At 38.6% G+C, this 19,506-nt stretch overlaps 1 protein-coding gene across 2 annotated transcripts in view; it reads left to right on the forward strand.

The window, feature by feature from the left end:
* The window catches only part of SLC38A4 (solute carrier family 38 member 4), a 63,978-nt gene that overhangs the window by 38,804 nt on the left and 5,668 nt on the right, over nucleotides 1-19,506 (forward strand). For both annotated transcript variants that reach the window (XM_004765589.3, XM_004765588.2), the window contains exons 3-14: nucleotides 700-790; nucleotides 1,293-1,408; nucleotides 4,128-4,201; nucleotides 4,670-4,762; nucleotides 9,073-9,154; nucleotides 9,442-9,524; nucleotides 9,625-9,683; nucleotides 10,556-10,831; nucleotides 10,944-11,023; nucleotides 11,484-11,584; nucleotides 13,295-13,419; nucleotides 19,160-19,304. In XM_004765589.3, the coding sequence (XP_004765646.1) occupies nucleotides 700-790; nucleotides 1,293-1,408; nucleotides 4,128-4,201; nucleotides 4,670-4,762; nucleotides 9,073-9,154; nucleotides 9,442-9,524; nucleotides 9,625-9,683; nucleotides 10,556-10,831; nucleotides 10,944-11,023; nucleotides 11,484-11,584; nucleotides 13,295-13,419; nucleotides 19,160-19,304 (1,325 nt within the window). The remainder of the gene's footprint in view (nucleotides 1-699; nucleotides 791-1,292; nucleotides 1,409-4,127; nucleotides 4,202-4,669; nucleotides 4,763-9,072; nucleotides 9,155-9,441; nucleotides 9,525-9,624; nucleotides 9,684-10,555; nucleotides 10,832-10,943; nucleotides 11,024-11,483; nucleotides 11,585-13,294; nucleotides 13,420-19,159; nucleotides 19,305-19,506) is intronic.

A 19,506-nucleotide genomic window follows, 5' to 3' on the forward strand; every position in this document is an offset into this window, starting at 1 on the left:
ACCAAACACAACACAGAGCTAACAGTGAACTATATTCTAGTAAGGAATATGTGACTATACAGGTGGAGCCAAGAAAAGAGGAAAACACTAGTTATGGAGTCCTGCCTGGGACTGCAAGGTGCCATGGAAGACCCTAGACTTGGAGCTTGGTGGGTGTGGGCATGTTATTTCCGTTTTCTGAGGCAGGGTCACCTCTTCTGTAGAGCAGGGACATGAAAGTTCCTCTCGTAGAGATATTTGAACATTCAATGAGATGAGGATCCTGTGCCTAGGTGCTTAATATTTATTGAATTAATATAATCATCTGCTTTTGGTGTGGTAGTAGTGGAGAAAACACAGTCACTGCTCTGTACTTTCTCTTTGGGAGGGCTCAAAATGAAAACAAAATTAGCTGTAACTATTCTTTTTTTTTTTTTTTCACAGTTCATGTGGGAAGAAAAAATGTGTTTTAAAGGAGAGAAGTTATGAAGGAAGAAAAAATGTGTTTTAAAAAATTATTTTCTTCCTTCATAACTTCTCTCCTTCCCAAATCTATTCAGGAAAGGATCCCAGCTCCTTTCTGCAAAGAAAAAAAAAATTTTTTTAAGTGCTTTGTTTTTCCTCCCAGATTCAGTGACTTAGATCACCGGAAACATAACTATAATTCAGAGCATTTACTTAGATGTTTTTCCTTCATTTTCTTTTTTTATGTGCATCCAGTCAATTTACTAATGAAGATGCTGAAAGTCAGAAATTCCTGACGAATGGATTTTTAGGAGAAAAGAAGCTGGCCAGTTATGATGATGAACATGTAAGTGAATCTCTGCTTTGGGGCAGTAAACAGGACTTGAGGGTGCCTGATCTACCTAGGTCTCTGTCGGAAAACAATGTGACTGAAATTTTCCAAGCCTTGATCAGCACATTCTCTGTTTATTCAGGCCCTTACTGGAATAAGGACTTGTTTTTCCTGTTCACCATATGGCTACATAAATCATTTATGAAATTCATTTGTTTTTTGGAGAAATCATTCTAACCCAAATGTAATCTGTAATCAGACATGCTTTCCCTTCTTTACGATACCCAACCGGTATTTTCTATTTTTTTTCCCCAAGACCCCTGCTGAAACCAAGCATTCCTTTGAAAATTATGTGCTTTTATGGAAGCAAAAGCTTTTATTCACTGTGATTTTTATCTTACTCTTCATTTTTAAACCATAAGCTCCTCCAGTAAAGATAATGTGAGAATAAAAATAATTTGAAAAGAGTTCATCCTTTGGCAAATATTTGCTTAAAATATATGCTTTTTTCTTGAAGCATCCTGGAACCACCTCCTTTGGAATGTCTTCATTCAACCTGAGTAATGCCATCATGGGCAGTGGAATCTTGGGCCTGTCCTATGCCATGGCCAACACGGGGATCATACTCTTTATGTAAGTATATCTGGTTCAAAGCCCATGTATGCCTAGTGTTTTTTTAATTAACGATCTCAAGTTTGATCATTATGAACAGGAATGATCTGAGAAAGTATTAACATATTCTCTGGCTTCTAGATAAAACAACAACCTGAGTACTAATCAGAGCAGACTAATCATGGTGCTTGTCCAACCAGCTGCCCCTAAACACCTCGCAGAAAATATATGTGCTCAACCACCCAAAGTACTGGAGCAGCCCTACCAGTTCAAAGGAAGCATTTTACAAAGTGATTCTCTGTAAAAAGACCTTTCCCAGAAGCAGATACAACAATATCACACTGTGAGGGAAAAGATCCCATCCCAAACCAGGCTTACAGAGTCCTGCATGCCCTGGTCCCATCTTGTGCCCCATATCCTACACCCCCTAGATGCCTGATACAATGAGCACACTGGCTTTCTCTCCATCCCAGAAGGTTCCATATTCCCCTCTCACCACAGGACCTTTGCACATGGTCCTAGAATTCTTTTTCCTTTCTTCTTCATCTAGTTGACTTCTCATAGCACAGCTCACCCTTACCCAAGTTATGCCATTGTTGACCTCCATGAATGGGACAAATACTTATTATATACACCCCACAACTTTAATTCTTTAGTGCAGTTGTTTGATTTATTTGGTTAGTATCTCTCTCCTTTGCTAGACTATAATCTCCAGGGGATTGAGCCCCTGTCTGTTTTCACTCACCACATGTCTGTATCCCCGAGACTAGTACAGTGCTTGGGACAGAAATATTTATAGACAGGCCCAAATTTATTCCTAAACCTAGGTACTTGGTCAAATGCTGCCTAAGGGCAGCAGCATCACAACCTGGGCGATGGATACCACATTGTCTGTGACAAATAGCCACAGATGTTCATGTGCATTACATACAGCCTGGTATTTTCTAAGACACAGTTGGCAGCCATGGAATTCTTCACAGGAATATAGTCTAATATTAGGCAACTGTGTGAATGCAGATCACCATCCCTAATGCAATGTTAGAGCGTTAGATAGCTGTCTAAGAATGCAATGCTTATGTTATAAATATATGCCATTTATGTTTCGAGCATCACTTATGATTAGATAATCACACAGCTATTTGAGGGCTAAGGATCAGGCAGAACTATAAATATTTATATTGTGTTACTGCTCTGATCTGTTTTGGGTATAATATTTTTTAGCTGGATGGATTTTTATATCAATGTCACTTTTGAAACAAAGTCATTTTTTAATCCTCTGATTCTTAATGGCTTAGAGATGTATTCATACACACAATTGTATACTTTTGTCATAGTCCCTATCTCTAAGACAGACTGCCTTCTCTTTATTCATTATACATACCATTACAATTAGGCAGTTATCATCGATGACTGAGGAATAGAAAGAAGAGACTCTTCCGCTGACCTTAGGCCTAGGGCCACAAGATGATTTTCATGGGAGGATATTCCACTTTTAAAACCGAGGCCCTCATTTCAGGCCTAAACATTTAACAGATTATACTGTCCAGAGCAATTACATTGTTGGATATTGGAAGGTGTATATCCAAGGAGCACAGATTGAATTTGGTTATCCCCCTTAATTCACAGCAAGTGACACAGGATTTCATTGGTTTTACTTTTAGCATTCCCTGCCAAAGGAAGTATGGTTTTAGAACACAGGGAATGCTCATTATTTTTCCAGGAAACAAAATTCTGTAATCCAAATCTCACCTTAGGTGAGTTCACAGGTGTATGGAAACTTACATAAGTAAGTAATTGATTAGACAGTTCTGATAAATGTATTTTGTGGAAAATAAGAGCACAAGATAGCTAGTGTAGTTTTAAAAATGTGTAACTCATGGCCAAATGTACATTTGCAACATTGACTTCATCAGGAATTACTAAAGAATTAGATCAATTGTGGGGAAAATGTTTAATGTGTTCTGGTCATGTGAAACAAAGAATAAGGGGTTTTTTGGTTTAGGTTTTTTTTTTTTTATGATGTCAGGTAATTTTAGTATTATTTCTTTATTTATTATATAGATGCTTTTATCTATGCTCTTGTTTTTGGAGAAACAATGATCACTATATGCATAAGGAATTCATACATGCCTGTGGACATGTAGAGGGTCCTGATCCAGAAATGATTCTTTCTGACCACAACACAAAAAGACATTTTTCTGAGCCCTATCCTTCCTTTTTTCTGTTTGCTCTGTTATATAGGCAACCCCCTGACCTCTGGCTCACACAGTATCTTATTGTCTCATGTGCAGGATCAGTAGTGATGCAGGTTAGACTCTGTGTGCTCTAGCTTTTGTATTTCTAGATTTTACATTAAAGGTTAGCCAGCTTGTCAAGTAGCCCTTCAATTATAAATGTTGCTGAGAATAGCACACAAATACGATGGACATATATTCATAAGCTGAGCATGTAGATAGAGTATTTGCTAATTCTCCTATACATTTAGCGTCTGAGTATGAACCAGATTCTACTAGTGGGTAACACTAAAAAAAAAAAAAAAAAAAAAAAAGCGAAGAACTTCTGGTGGTATGTTTTAGTACATAAAATAGAGTGACTTCCAAAGAATTTCTCAGCTTCCCCCAATTCCACATACTTTTGGAAAGTTAATGGCTGAAAGGACCAGTGTGATAATTTATGATAATATCTAACACGAGTGTGTCTTATTTATTATAGAAATTTACTGTCTACTCTCCCTTTCCAGAATCATGCTGCTTGCTGTAGCAATATTATCACTCTACTCAGTTCACCTTTTATTAAAGACCGCCAAGGAAGGAGGTAAGCTACCCCTCAAGTCCAAGATGTTCTACTTTGAACCTTGTTGAAGGCTAATTCAGTCTATTGCGCTCTAACTACAGGAGGATTTTAGTCAATTTCACATTTCATTTTCTTCTGACCCCAATGACATGGCTTCTCAATGTTTTTAGTAATTTGGGGCAGCTAAGAGAAGTGAAAGGCAACTGGCTCAGGTTCAAGCCAAATAGGAAAAAGGAGTCTTGATGGATGACAGAAGTAACAGTTCTGACTCGCTGCACAGAGCTAAGATGAATGAAGCCATTGCTTCTTGTCTGCAGAACATTTAACTTGTTTTGTTTTGGCTTCTAAGATTGCATATTTGGGGCTTATAATTTCTATGTGTGTGTATGTACACCTTTGAGACTCTAGTGTACAATTATAGAAATAGTTTAGTCATTAAAACAATACTTTCAAGAGGTTGTTTTTTGTTTCTTTTACTTTTTATTATAGGGTCTTTAATTTACGAAAAACTAGGGGAAAAGGCATTTGGATGGCCTGGAAAAATCGGAGCTTTTGTTTCCATTACAATGCAGAACATTGGAGGTAAGGGCATATAATGTTCGCTACTACTTAACTTTCTAAAGAATGTTCAATAAACCAGAAAACTCTTACAGCAATGAACAAGCACTTTAAATACAGAAAAACAACTGTTTTATATTCAGAAATTTTAAAAATAAGGATTCTTAAGTAGATTTGCTGTCCTTCTTTAATTAAAAATAATATCTAAGAAAATATTATATAGGATCCCACTAAATGAATTCTAGAAGTAAAATAGAAAGTAAAAACTTTCTTGATTTCAAAGGCTATTATGGCTTTCATTTAAATTTACAAGATTAAAACATTAGTGCTTATTTCTGTCATTGCCAGAACAGTTGATATTTCATACATATGACTGAGTCTATTTCATAAACCTGAAAATTAAGTATTTGAGAGGCATAGCCAAATATGAGGGGTCCTTGAGGAAGCCTGCGCAGAGCCAGACTATTGGAGTGTGTCCCGAGAAGTTGTGCAAAAGGAAAAATCTGGCTAGGTAGACATCAGGAGCATTATATTAAAACCACAAATTCCTTGGCTCTACAAATTCTTATAATACCAGAGTAGAACCTAAGAATATGTATTTTTAATAGTGTTCCAGGTCATATGTTTGCCCATCAGCTTCACCAGCCCTATGGAGTCTTTGACCCTCAGAAGGCATCCAGACCCTTGATTTCTATGTCCTACTGCCTACGTCCTCTTAGATGACCTGGAATCTATCATCACACAGTGCTGCTTACTTCCTCACTTCCTCTCCAGTCCCCAAACCTGCCATTTTATTCTTTTCTTCTTTCTTTCCTCAATGAACAATACCAGCAGCATCCATTTTCTTGAGCTGAACATCATAGGTGTCATCCTATAACCTCTCTCTCCCTCCTTAACCCTGAACATCCAATCAGATACCAGCTCCTGTCCATTCTGGTTTTTTACCTGCCTTGAGATGTTCTCTCTTTCCAGCTCTACATCACAGTTCAGGTGGTCACTGTTTCTGCTCAGACTCTTGCAGTAGCCTTCTAACTGGGTTTCCTACCTTGAGTTTCTCCTGCTTCTATCTCTGATTTATCTTCCAAGTTCACTTTCTCAGATGCAAATCTAGTCTTGCTTCTCACATGCATAAAATTCTTCAGCATGACCTTGTTAGTTTCAGGATAAAACTTAAACTCCTTGGCCCACCATAAGGGTCTTCATCTTTCTTCTGCCTACCTTTTGGATAACTTTCCTACCACCCCCCTACCTACCTATCTAGCTAGCTATCTTCTATATGTCCTGTCATACCATAACAAACATATTCAGTTCCCCTACTCTTGGAGTCCCCCAGCCCAAATCCCCCCCCACACACAAATTTTCTTTCTGTTTGCTCCCATGACCCATTGCTTCTCTAGACTAGTACATATTAGTCCCTCTGGATTCCCTTGGCCCTGTTTGTATGTATCAGACATGACACTGATTTTTTAAAATATTTTAAAGCACTTGAGTAGAGAATAGACTTTGGGAGTCTAGTGCACCTAAATTTGAGTCTGTTTTTGTCACTGTCTGTGACTTGTCTAATTTTTCCATCTATGAAAATGAGAGTAATATTTCATCTCACAGGGTCATTGTGAGGGTGAAATCAGATAACATATGGCCCATAATAAGGGTTCAGTACACCCTTTCCTCCCTCGTTCTCGGATTCGATGTCTCTGGAGCCTTCCTGAATATTTTTTAAATGGGCATTTTTATGATTATAAGACAAATATATGCTAATTATGAAAAACTAAAACATTACATAAATATATTAATTATAAAGAAATGTTTATATAACTCACTCTTAGAAATAACTACTCCAAGGTTTTCCTTTATGCAAAATTTAATAAATATATTGTTACTGATAAAATTAAATCATCCTATAATACTGATTTGAAGCTTCATTTTTTTACTTGACAATATGCCTTGAATGTATTTGCATATTATTCTTTTAAATGGCTTTTGAATTTTCCATTGCGCAAATGTACCATAATGGGCTTACTGAATCCCTTATTGATGTTGGATTGTTTCCAATTTTTCACTATGACAAATAATTGCTGCAATAAATAAATTTGCACAGAGATCTTGCAAGGAAGTGACCCTTCTTAAATAAAATCATTGGAGTTATCTAGGATTTCTGGAATAAGGCAATTCTCTTAATAAGTTTTATCCAACTAAACCTGCTCCTACTAATGTATGGTTGGTAAGCAGCTAAATAAAGTCCAGGCATTTCTTAATGATTTGTATTTATTTCTTTTCATATCTGTGTATATTGAGACTATTTTGACAGCAATTCCCTGGATTGTTTTGGGGCCACAAGCCATCCCCCACCAAATAGATTGCTTTACATTTGGTTCAGATTTTCAGACTTTTCAAGACTTAAAACGTCAGGCATTTCATAAGATCACCTCATAGTTGATCTGGTTTACTTGTTTGGATAACTGAAATAACTGGGCAAGCACATATTTAGCCCTAAACCCAATGAGCTAAGGGGCAACAACACTGTCTTTTGCTCACAGTGTAGCTACCATTATGCTTCTAAATAATGACATAAACGATAAAATGGTCTCTCAGTCAAGATGCACACCCATGGAGGAAGTGTGGCTTTAAGGGAATAAAACAAAATTTCATCTACCATTCCTGAAAATGCTCTCACTTTGGTTATTCTATGTGATTAGTAGTTATATTAGCCTAAGGGAAATCATTTGTATTTCTGTATTTAGCAACTCCACATTTAGAATGTTTAATTTTCTCAATCCCCTGAAAAATTAACATTTACCACAGATGTTTCAACATTAGCAGAATAATGTTGACATTACCCAGACAGGTCTGGATCATTCTAAATTTTCAAAGACCAAACACATTAACAGTGGTGACATCACTGAAAGTCAGCAATTAACAGCTCTAAAATTGAAGGGTACCTCACTGAGCCAGTTAATCAGAAATATCTCCTCTGTTTGCGCTCTGTAAGATTTAGCTTTAGCCAAGGTCTTTGTAAAGATTAACCAAATAGTATTTACAGAAGACACATCAGGTATTGTAAAAATCATTTCATTTCACAATAGAGAAGAAACACTGGCCAGAAGTCAGGATCTTATATTTTGCTTGTGGTCTGTTGTTCTCAATCTGTGAGATCTTGGACATGTCAAGGAAGCTTTCAAACCTTTATATCCTCACCTGTGGAATGAAAATAGCCTACACCTTGTTGTCTTACATGGCTTTTCAGCTGCTCAAATGGAGTAATCTGTAGGACTGACCAATGTAGGAAATCAATATCACCATTATTACTTTTGTTGGAGGTTAAAGAAATCCTTTGAAACTATTAATAGTACAATTTGCAACTTAAAAATCTGCTTTCACATGTCTGTGAGCAAAAATTCACCAGAAAGGTGTATGATATACTTAGACATTGCAATGCAAAACTCATCAATCTTATTTTTAATTTAAATTAATAAAATGAATTTTATTTTTACTTCCTGGACCCTGTGTCAAATTAGCATTATATTTCATGGCATGGATGGACTTGGGAAAGAGATGTTGCCTCAAGCCCTACAACTTTAGGCAACATTATATGTTATGAGTATGTATACATATGCATTTTTCCAGGGAGAGGGTTTATAGATTATACCGACAGATTTTCAGAAGAGTACCTGATAACACATCATTCATCACATTTATCACATATCCTATCACTTATGTAGATGCTCAAGAACTTTTGCCATACTCTTTAATTTCTTATTAGGGAAAGGGAGACTGAGATATAGAGAAAGCAAATCCGTTGACCAAGGTGGGAGAACCTATCATCTCTTACATTCTTTGTCAATCCAGTCAGCCTCCAGTTGAGATGATCTGTGCTCTGAAGAGTGGGTGCCCCTCAGGGAGGTTACAGAGGACTAGACTAGCACCCCCTTGGGAACTTCCCTCTTTACTCTGGCCCAGGCCTTTTGTGGCCAGACCCCTGCCCAAGTGATGGACACTAAAACAAGCACTCCGTATAGGCCATGATGACTTACAGCTAATTAGGGGGAAACTTTGAAAGAGCAATGTCACTGAAAACCTCAGAGCTGGATTAAAAACAGAATCACCATTGATACTGTTAGCAAAGGTCCATGTGCAAGAGTCAGAGGGCCAAATATCTATTTTGGAAAAGAACTTGGAAGCTGTACAAAACAAACTGGGTGGCTTTTCTTTCTGTCTGGGGGATTAGGTGCTCATCTTACCAGAAGACTGAATGTCCCAAATGCCAGGACTTCTCACAACTTGCCTATGACTTTAGTGCTATGTACACCACTAAGCTGTCACGTTTTCCATTTTAGCGATGTCAAGCTACCTCTTTATCATTAAATATGAACTACCTGAAGTAATCAGAGCATTCATGGGACTTGAAGAAAATACTGGGTATGTCTTATGTCTTATGTTCTCTCTGTAACATTTGTTGACTCATTCTACTTGGTCTATTCTGATCCTGATTCTTCCTTCCTTCCTTTTTTTCTTTTTCTTTTTTTTTCTTTTAGAGAGATGGGGAGAGATGAGGGAGAGAGAATCTTAAGCAGGCTCACGGTCAGCATGGAGCCTGAAGCGGGGTTCGATCTCACAATGTGGAGATCATGAGTCAAGTGTTGCACGTTTAACAAACTGAGCCACCCAGGTGCATCCTAATAGCCTTGCCACTCTTTCTCTTTCAGAGAATGGTACCTCAATGGCAACTACCTCGTCATATTTGTGTCTCTTGGAATCATTCTTCCACTTTCTCTTCTTAAAAATTTAGGTAAAGTCACTTTCAGTTTTTATTTTCATTTCATATTCTAATAGGTAATCCAATTGTAGATACAATATTCACCTTCCAGAATTTCTCTGCTAACTTTTAGGTTACCTTGGTTATACCAGTGGATTTTCTCTTACCTGCATGGTGTTTTTTGTCAGTGTGGTAAGTGATTTATTGACATGATCCCTGTAGGTCAGTGAGCATGAGACACCTAGTACCTAAATTAGTGTCCTCATTTTTCTCAAGCACTTAACTAGCATGAAATGCTTCTTGCATCACAAGCCATTTTCTTGTATTCTAAATTGGAATGAGGAAAGGGACAGTCATGAGTTTAAAAATAGTTGAGTTAGAATGCCAAGGCCATGGCTGGTAGTATGTTCAAAGCACACAGGATGTATATTTGGACAAAAGGAATCCTTCAAGCAGTAATGTGACAACTGACCATTTAGAAAGGTGAAGGAAGAAGTGAAGAGTCCCTTAAGAGAAATGAGTAGGCTATAGAATTACCCACATCTACATCAACCTGCCATTTTCTGCTGCACATTCCACCCATGAAAAGAGGGCAAACCCAGTGGAATTAAAGAAGAAATCCTTCTCCCCAGTGCCCCCACTCTGCACCAAAAGGGAGATTTTTTTTTCTTTTTATACTATCATGGATGCCAAGTTGTATACAGCATTTCCCTAAGAAAACAAAGGAGGAGAGGAGAATTTTTGATAACTCATTTTTATATTAGTTTGAAGAACTAAGAGAGAAGAAATGTAGTAAGGCAATGATCACCTTTCTCACAGAAGAATATTAATGACGCTTAGGATGGATTCATGCAAAATACGGTCCTGTTGACTCTCAGGAGCAACCATTGTTCCAACTCTTTCCTTAGAGCAGAAGCTGGAGGGAGTCTCCATTGTCCATTAGTCTAAAAGGAGTCCTCAGCAGAGACCCCTCACCTCTACCCCATAAGCCACATATATGGATTTTGTTTCATTATTTTCCTCAAAAGTCTGATTTTTTTTTTTCTTTTAATGCCTGGGCCTAGGTGATTTACAAGAAATTTCAAATACCCTGCCCTCTGCCTGTTCTGGATCACAATGTTGGAAACCTGACATTCAACAATACACTTCCAGTGCACGTGGTAATGCTGCCTAACAACTCCGAGAGTAGTGGGGTGAACTTCATGATGGATTATACCCACCAGAATCCTGCAGGGCTAGATGAGAACCAGGCCAAGGGTTCTCTTCATGGCAGTGGAGTAGAGTATGAAGCACACAGTGATGACAAGTGCCAACCCAAATACTTTGTATTCAACTCCCGGGTGAGTGATGAGCCTAATATTACAGCCGAATCTCTGTTTCATGAGGGGAGATGGTTTGGGATCATCCTCTGTGTTGGAAGGCTACATCGGCATTGTTATCTTTATTTTTCAGACAGCCTACGCGATTCCTATTCTAGCATTTGCTTTTGTGTGCCACCCCGAGGTCCTGCCCATCTACAGTGAACTTAAAGAGTAAGGCAGCCCTCATGTTAGCATGCTAATTTGTTTTGAAAATGTGCTCATATGTTCAAAGGTTTTTTATAAGGTCCTCAAGGTCATGATCTCAGGGTCGTGAGATGGAGCCCTGCATCGGGCTCTACCCTCGGCGGGGTGTCGGCTGGAGATTCTTTCCCTCCCTCTCTTTCTCCGCCCGCCCTGCTCGTGTTTTCTCTTTCTCTCTCTCTCTCCCAAATAAATACCTGAAAGATAGAAAGAAAGAAAGAAAGAAACAATGAGTAAAATGGAGACAAATCCTCAGCTCTCAAAGACAAATCGAAACAAGCTAGGTTTCCTGCACTAGAAATGTGGTTTTATAAAAGCAACACAAGCATACAGTCTTTCACTATTTTTTAAAAGTTTTAATTATGAAAAGAGATACTTCACAAGTTAAAAAACAAAACAAAACCCACAAAGCTTGGTGTTTCCTTTTCAGTCGGTCCCGGAGGAAGATGCAAACAGTGTCAAATATTTCCATCACGGGGATGCTTGTCATGTACCTGCTTGCTGCCCTCTTTGGTTACCTAACCTTCTATGGTAGGTCACCCTGTCAAAGTCATTCTCTTTGTGCAAATCCTAGTTGGGCTGATCTTTAACCTAGGTAGGTGTAATTCTTTTAACCGCCTTCTCTAAGCGGCATGATCTCTAGTACCACATGATCATTTAACCGGCTATGTGAGTCTTGTCATTTGACCTAAGAAAATGGGACCTGATCCAGCCTAGTTAACAGGATACAACCACTTGTGAATTCATGCATATTTTATGAAAACCAGCCTTCATATTTAAATTATTTTCCCTAAGGGATAGATTGTATTTCTTTGACTTGACTCCCTAGGCCATCTCAAGCTAGAAACAATGATGGTGAGTCCAATTGTATATTGGAAAACTCTCTTGGTAGAATAACTAACTACCCAACAAGTGGTAGGAAAAGTACAAAGTCCTGGAGTTGGAATCTGCTTTTTGTTTACCAGGCAAGTGGAATCTGGAGGCTTGGAGCATTTGGCAAGTTTTCTGGCTCATCTCATTCTCTTCTGTTATAGTGAACGGTTTCCCAAGAAAAGAAGACATGACAATTCCCAGCAATCTGGAAATGTACTACCAGAAACAAAGAAAAGCAACTATGGACACTTTAGATTATGTCTAAAAACAATTTCTCTATGGCATCTTAATGGACACAAAAGCCCTATAGACATATTTCAGGGATTCTAACATTGGCCTATTGTCATGAATCAGTGTTAGCAACATAAAACTATTTTTTACATAAACCTCTTTAACTTTTTAGTTTAGTTTTCTTTTTTCTGATTCAGTAAATCAAATTGATTGCAAGACAAATTGTGGAGGAAAAGACTGGGGAGGGGGTACCATTTACTTGTTTTTTTTTTAATTCCACTTGACTAATATTCCACTATTAACCAAGCACTCACTTTGGATTGGACATGAGCTCTTTGTTAGATTGTGAATTAAAAAAATCAGATTAATACCAGGGAATCTATTTTTACCCCCCTCTGTCTGCTTTGGACGGGAGTAAGGAGAAAAAAAAAATCAAACTACATCTGATTCTATAAACATCTCCACGTCATTTGTATCTGGAATTCTGAAAGAATACATTTTCTTGGTGGGTGACATCTTAATCTTAGATCAATATTAATTAGGAGACCCAGTAAAAATCATGCTAATTCATCCTTGCATGTTCCTTATACTGACTCTAATGAGTTTCATAAGACAAGCAAAAGCTTGAAACATCCCCAGAAGTCAGTGTATCCGTGTCATAACTGTTAAACTTAAAAAAAAAGTTAGAGTTCATTTGTCATAAAGTTTCCATACTAGGTTCAGAGAAGCTGCATCAAAGCTCATGGGCAGGTAGGAGTGGAGGCGGTGGCAGGATGTGAGGGACAGGCTGGTGGGGCTTGGCTCTTTCATCCCCTTCAACGGAGCACCTCAGCTTGTCACCTCTTTTGCGAGGTTTCTATGCAGTAGAGATAGACTTATTATGAAGCAAATGAGCTAGAGAGGCACCCTTCATAACTGGATTCTAGCTTCTGTTTTATAAACTTCAGGGTTCCCTTGTTCATTGAAGAAAGGTCACACAACTAATAAGCTCAGAGATATGATTAAAACAGAGGGGTCTAGATTCCCATACCTGGGTTTGGTTTTTGTTTTTATACATTATACTGTCTTCCCTTTGCAAAATGTTACTGTTGGTATTGACAGCACCAAGCGAACCCATTCTCTTCTTCCTCTTTGTAGGAGAAGTTGAAGACGAATTACTACATGCTTATAGCAAAGTATACACATTCGACACCCCTCTCCTCATGGTACGCCTGGCAGTCCTTGTGGCGGTGACACTAACGGTGCCTATTGTTCTGTTCCCAGTAAGTACATGAAACTTTGGTGGAAGAATCCTGCTGAACCTCCTAGATTAGTACATATGTTCTGATTTGATGTGGATTTCATCAATTGCAATGCCTGAAGACGTCATTTTTATACAGCACTTTGGAACCATTTAAAATGGACAATTTAATATGTAAATACAACAAATATTTAGACATTAAGCACTTATAAAATATTAGGAGGGGATCACCAAGTGTATTTCTTTATTTATTTTCCAGCTTTGTTGAGGTCAAAACTTATTGTTAGTTTCAAATTCAAAAAACAGATCTGAGTTTCAATCTTATGGGTTAGTAGAAATGAGTAGGAGTTTGTAGAACTTATGAAAGTTGAAAGCCAAAACCACATTACTTTTCAATTCATTGCATTTTCACCAGTTCTGATGGTATTTAATTCCCCCCCTCCCCCAGTGGGTTCTGCTGCAGTAACATTCAAAGTCTCCTTCATTTGATTCCTTGAAGACCAATGAGAAGGGGAATCCTCTTAAGTAAATTACATGCTAGAAATAAATTTCTTGAAAAATAATTATATTACCGATCATACATCTTTTCTACAACCCCCCAAACTGATCCACGTCCTCTGTGAGACTCCTGCTGGAATTACCTCTTCTTGGCATTTGCCTTTGGCGTCACTTGTTGTGAGATCACAGGGCAGGGCTGGTTGAAGAGATTTGGGCTGCATGAGTTAAAACCACCACCTATGGATAAACACGGGTCTGCATTCTCCTGCCAACTCTTCTCCTTTCATAAACACTGAATTTACTCATTCATTTTAGGGGGAAAAATAAGCGACCTAGTAACCAGCGCCGTCCTGTACAGAATGTTCCATGTAGGGCCCAGCATATGAGAACTACTCCTCTAATGACACTGTGGTCACTTTAAATGCAGCCTGTGTGCTGAAATATTTTTTGACACATTCCTTTTTCATGAGTGCATGAAATCGGATCCTTATTGCCAGGAGGGCTAATATTTTACTCTTAAATAATATCTCGCCTCTCATGTGTCTGAAAGTATTTCCAATGACATGCATACAGCTTTAGCCTAAAATCAGCTCCATCAGGAGAACAAAGCAGAAGACAGCTGTAGACAGAAAGTATACCATAGGGTAAAATTTCTAAGCAAACAGTGACTGAGGAAATAATGTTGAAAGACCTTTTTGTGTGTAAAGATATAACTGACTAAGTTTTGGCACTCAGTAGGCACTCCCATCATTATTGAATCAAAGTAATGTATAAAAGAAATCTGTTATGTGCTTCTGTAAGTGCCCTAAATATAGCACTTTCATGTTGTGGTCTCAGGAGATTAATGGACTTGGCCATGGTCATGAAGCTAGTAAGTCACAGTTGACCAATGCAGTGCTCCCATCAGGACACTGATGGCTAGGGTCGAGATAATGGGAAGTGGAAGTCAGCCTTTCATATACTGATGGTCATTTCACCTCAACATTTGAAATCTAGATCTCTCCATAAAAGTTCTTTCTCTCATGACAGATAAGGCACTGGTATAAGTCTGACTATCAGGTACAGTAGTAGGTGGGAAACATCTCCCATGAGATGGCCCTTAGGATCAAAACAGACTATGAGAACCAAATTTTCAAAAAATAACTGTTATCCTTAAGTAAGAACTTTAACCCAACATTAACATTTATGAAATGCTTTGCACATAATTCTGTCTTTTTTTTTGTTTTTAAGATTTTATTTATTTGACAGAGAATGATCACAAGTAGGCAGAGAGGCAGGCAAAGAGAGAGAGAGAGAGAGGAGAGGAAGCAGGCCCCCGCCTAGCAGAGAGCCCGATGCGGGACTCGATCCCAGGACCCTGAGATCATGACCTGAGCCAAAGGCAGAGGCTTAACCCACTGAGCCACCCAGGCGCCCCCATAATTCTGTCTTTGACCTTCCAATGTTACACTGAGATCATCTGTGTAAGTGCCCACCTTCTCCCCTGGGTTACAAGTCCTGGAGGTTAGGGATGTGCACAGTGACTGGCTCAGGAGCTCAGCAGTGGTTGCCAAGAAAAATGGTCTCCAAAGGAATCTTGCCTTTTCATATAAACTTCCTTTTCCAGCAAAAGCAGAGGCTGTTCCACTTGTTGACATTTGCCATAAACTTCATTTGGGTGAGGATCTGGGCTAAATGATCTAAGCCTCCATGGATATGATGGAGGGGCATAAAAGTGAACATGGAGGGCAAAAAAAAAAAAAAAAAGAAAGAAAGAAAGAAAGCCAGCCTCCTTGCCCAGTTAAACCCACAAGGCTACTTTCAGACACTTTCCCCCTTAAGTGCAAAAAGTTGGTGGTGTGTTTGTTCCTTGTGATTTACAGCCACGACTTTCAACATGTCAAATGCAGTTATGTGTGGCAGTGTTTTCCTGAGGGTTTCTTCAAATTATGAAGCTCTTGACCAATAAGAAATTTATTTACTTTGCTTTGATATATCCACATACAAATCATAAAAACAAACAAAACCTAGTCTATTAGGATTAAATTCTCTCAATTTTAGGAACAATTTTATATTTTACTTCTTTCAACAAATGACAAGTGGGCTCTTTTTCTTCGGAGCCCAAGAAGAGACAACGGGGTGTTTCTGTACTTGGGTGTTTGGATGGATTTTCCTTAGATTATTCCATTTATTATCTTAGTTTTCTCCAGTTAGGTCAGTTTTTTCCTTCTTAATCGAAGACACATATTGAGTGCAAAAATGATTATCAAACAAATGAATAAATGAAGTGAATTGCTTTTTCACTAGTGTCCCAACCTTTCTGCTTCTCATGTTGGGGTGGTGGTGGTATGGGCAGGGCTGTCCATTATGGGACTGCACCTCCTTCACAAAGACTATGAACATCATTTTCAGCTTATACTTCCCTTTATGTTCTCAAGCTCACACATCACTATGAAAAACAGAAAACCAGATAATCCTAATGAGTTTATCAGGAACACAGACTCACATTCCATTTGCCACACCTTAAAAAAAAAAAAAGATCATATTTCAGATTCTCTAGCTACTTCTATTCTATTTTATGATAGTAAAATCTTTCTTTTCACAGTTGCTGCCTTCAGAACCCCTGTTAGAGATAGGCATAGAAATATGGTGACTATTGCTGTGAACTGGAATAGAGTCATGATCCACAGATATTTCCAACACCCTTATCCCAAGCAGTCTTAAAAGTGAAACTGTGATTCACTTCTAAATAATAGTCTTGATTTTTTTTTTGAGAGTTCAGACCTAATACAGGTTTCCACTTTCTACTCTGCCTCTCAGTGGGTCCCCAGATTGGAATATGGCACCGCCTCACACACTCCATATTCCAAATATGCTCTCTGGAAATAACAGATTTTTTTTTTTTCCTAGAGCTTCCAAGGACCTTTCTAGAATCATTCTGGGTCAGAGGCCATGGCCGTTGCTAGGGACTTCCCTCCTCCCTCCACCCTGGCACCTGACCCACATTTCCAGGTTCTTATCAGTTTGTGTCAGTAGAGAAAAGGCGCTTAGATAAGTGGAACAACAGGCATTGCACTGTGGGTAAGAGGCCAGCCCCCCTTGCTCCTGAGGCTCCTGACCATAGGTAAACAGACTGTGGAGGACGCATTGATCCAGGCTCACCTCTCAAGGCTGCATTTTAACATAGAAGGACCAGCAAGTTTCCTTCTATTCTTTTCCATCCCCCCCAACCCCCCACCAGATGCAACCTGCGACCACCCAGTGTGCCCTCTTATCCTTCTAGGAATGCACTGGCAGCTCCAAATACCTTCTTTGCCGTGAGAAGCCAGCTTTCTCCTTGTTCCAACCATGAATCCTGTAAGACTTCTGTACTCTTACATTATCAGTCCCCACCCTAGTCTTCCCGGGAGCCAAGAGACAGTAGGAAACCGAATTTACAGTCAGGGACCCTGTACCTATAGGTTTACCTGTAACCTATAGGTTTACCTCTAACTCAGCCTCTTAAGTAAATAGTATTATTTTAACAAAAGACAAAAAAAGCACATATGTATGACCTCTGCCTGAAAATAACCTGCATGCTACTTGTTCATTCTGTATGTTTAGCATTCTGAGACAAATAAGTCCTGAAGCCATGTGGCTATACCATAGAAAGCTCATTTTCAAGCCTAATGAGACCAGTTTGGACAGACTGAATAAGCACGAATTGTGGATCATAATGTAGAATTTATGGGCAGCTGGGGAAAATGTTCTCAAACCATTTGCTTTCTTCAGCCTACTTTTCAGAGCGAGTTTCATAATTTTCACTAATCCAATTTTTAAAATCCTTTACAAAGTCACTCTTAAACCGTTTCCAGAGACTATCTGGTCTGCCATTCTGGAAATGAAATTGCTTTTGAAACCTAAACAGATGGCTTTAATTTTTGGTGCAGTGGTATGAAAGGAATGTCCCATTAGACACTACAAGCAATTCGGCTGGAAGTTTTTGTCGTGCATGCATGTGTTTCTAAATGCATTTTACATTTTCTCTCTCAAATGAGATCCCATCTCTCCACCAGCAAGAGACTTCAGAAGTAACATTTTAAGTGAAAAATCAACCCCAGCATTTCTAAAAATGTGAAGTCCTAGCTTCACTGACGTGCTCACTTATTGAAAAGCCAATAGAGTAATTCCCCTAAGTAAAAAGTGTCCTCTAAAAGATTCCAGCGATGAGTATTTTCTACTCTGTTGAGCTGTTCAAACATGCAGGGCATTCCCTCTAGCCAAAAGGATCTTTTTATCCGGGGTTACAGCACAGTAACTTGAAAGGCTGCTGCAAATGGAGTCTCTCTTGACCCCTCACCTACTTACTGTAGCCTCCAAAATAGGGCTGAAGTCAGTCAAGGCTCCTGAAGGGAGGGAAGGGATTTGTTCCATTCAGTTTAATTCAACATGTATTGAGTGCCTGCTGTGTGCAAGACACCAAACTATAAACTTTGAAGAATGTTAAAATTATTAGGCCCTATTCTTTGCCTTGCATTTATAATCTATAATTGGGAAGGGGGGAGGCAGAAGGGAAAAATGAGAGAGGAGCAAATACAAAGAGTATCATCTTTTTAAAAACATTGTGTGGCAAAAGTGTTAAATACAATGCCAAATTAAAAAGATTTGTAAAAATTCTATTGACGAGCAGTATATAAATCAATTCAGTGCCTGTGCTTGATACTTAATCCAGTCTAACAGATGCATTTAGAAATCGAAAAGGTTTTTACCGTGTCCCTAAATTCTATGCCTTACCTGTTATTTTATCTCTTTCTGAGATTTTTTAAAAAGATTTTATTTATTTATTTGAGAGAGAGAGAGCATGAGAGGGGAGAGGTCAGAGGGAGAAGCAGATTCCCTGTTGAGCAGGACATCTGATGTAGGACTTGATCCCAGGACTCCAAGATCATGACCTGAGATGAAAGCAGCTGCTTAAACAACTGAGCCACACAGGTGCCCCATCTTTCTGAGAATTTTAAGAAAAAAGTCTGAAAGCTGAGGAAGTGAGCACAAGGAAAACACTCTCTCAAACAAATGTCAGCATCAAAGTTGCACAATAGTATCAATGGACTTAATAACCGACCTGTACACTTAAAAATGGGTAAGATGGTAAATATGTATATTTTACCACAATAATGAAATTTTGAAAGATAAATCAGCATCGGGATCATTTTAGGGAGAAAAAGAAAAAACACAGAAGATGCTTTAGAGGGACAAACATATTTGAAATTGTAGATGAAAATCAACTTTGGACTTTCTTTTTGCAGATTCGTACATCAGTGACCACACTCTTATTTCCCAAAAGACCCTTCAGTTGGATAAGACATTTCTTGATTGCAGCCATGCTTCTTGCACTGAATAATGTTTTGGTGATCCTTGTACCAACAATAAAATACATCTTTGGATTCATAGGTAAGTTTGAGAAAAGCTTTTATTTCATCAACTCAAGTTGATAACTCCTTAAAGGGCAGACAGGGAGCTGGTGGATGGGAGTCAAAGATCCCTGGTCCCATCTTAGGCTTATGGGATGCCTATTAGCCCAGCCAGTCTCCAGCTGGTCACCTTCCCTTCCTCTCAGGTGACTCGAAGTTATTCATAGGATGAGAAAAAAACT

The sequence above is a fragment of the Mustela putorius genome, unplaced genomic scaffold, assembly GCF_011764305.1.
Source record: "Mustela putorius furo isolate JIRA1106 unplaced genomic scaffold, ASM1176430v1.1 tig00537227_pilon_pilon_pilon, whole genome shotgun sequence".
NCBI classification, from domain to species: Eukaryota; Metazoa; Chordata; class Mammalia; order Carnivora; family Mustelidae; genus Mustela; species Mustela putorius.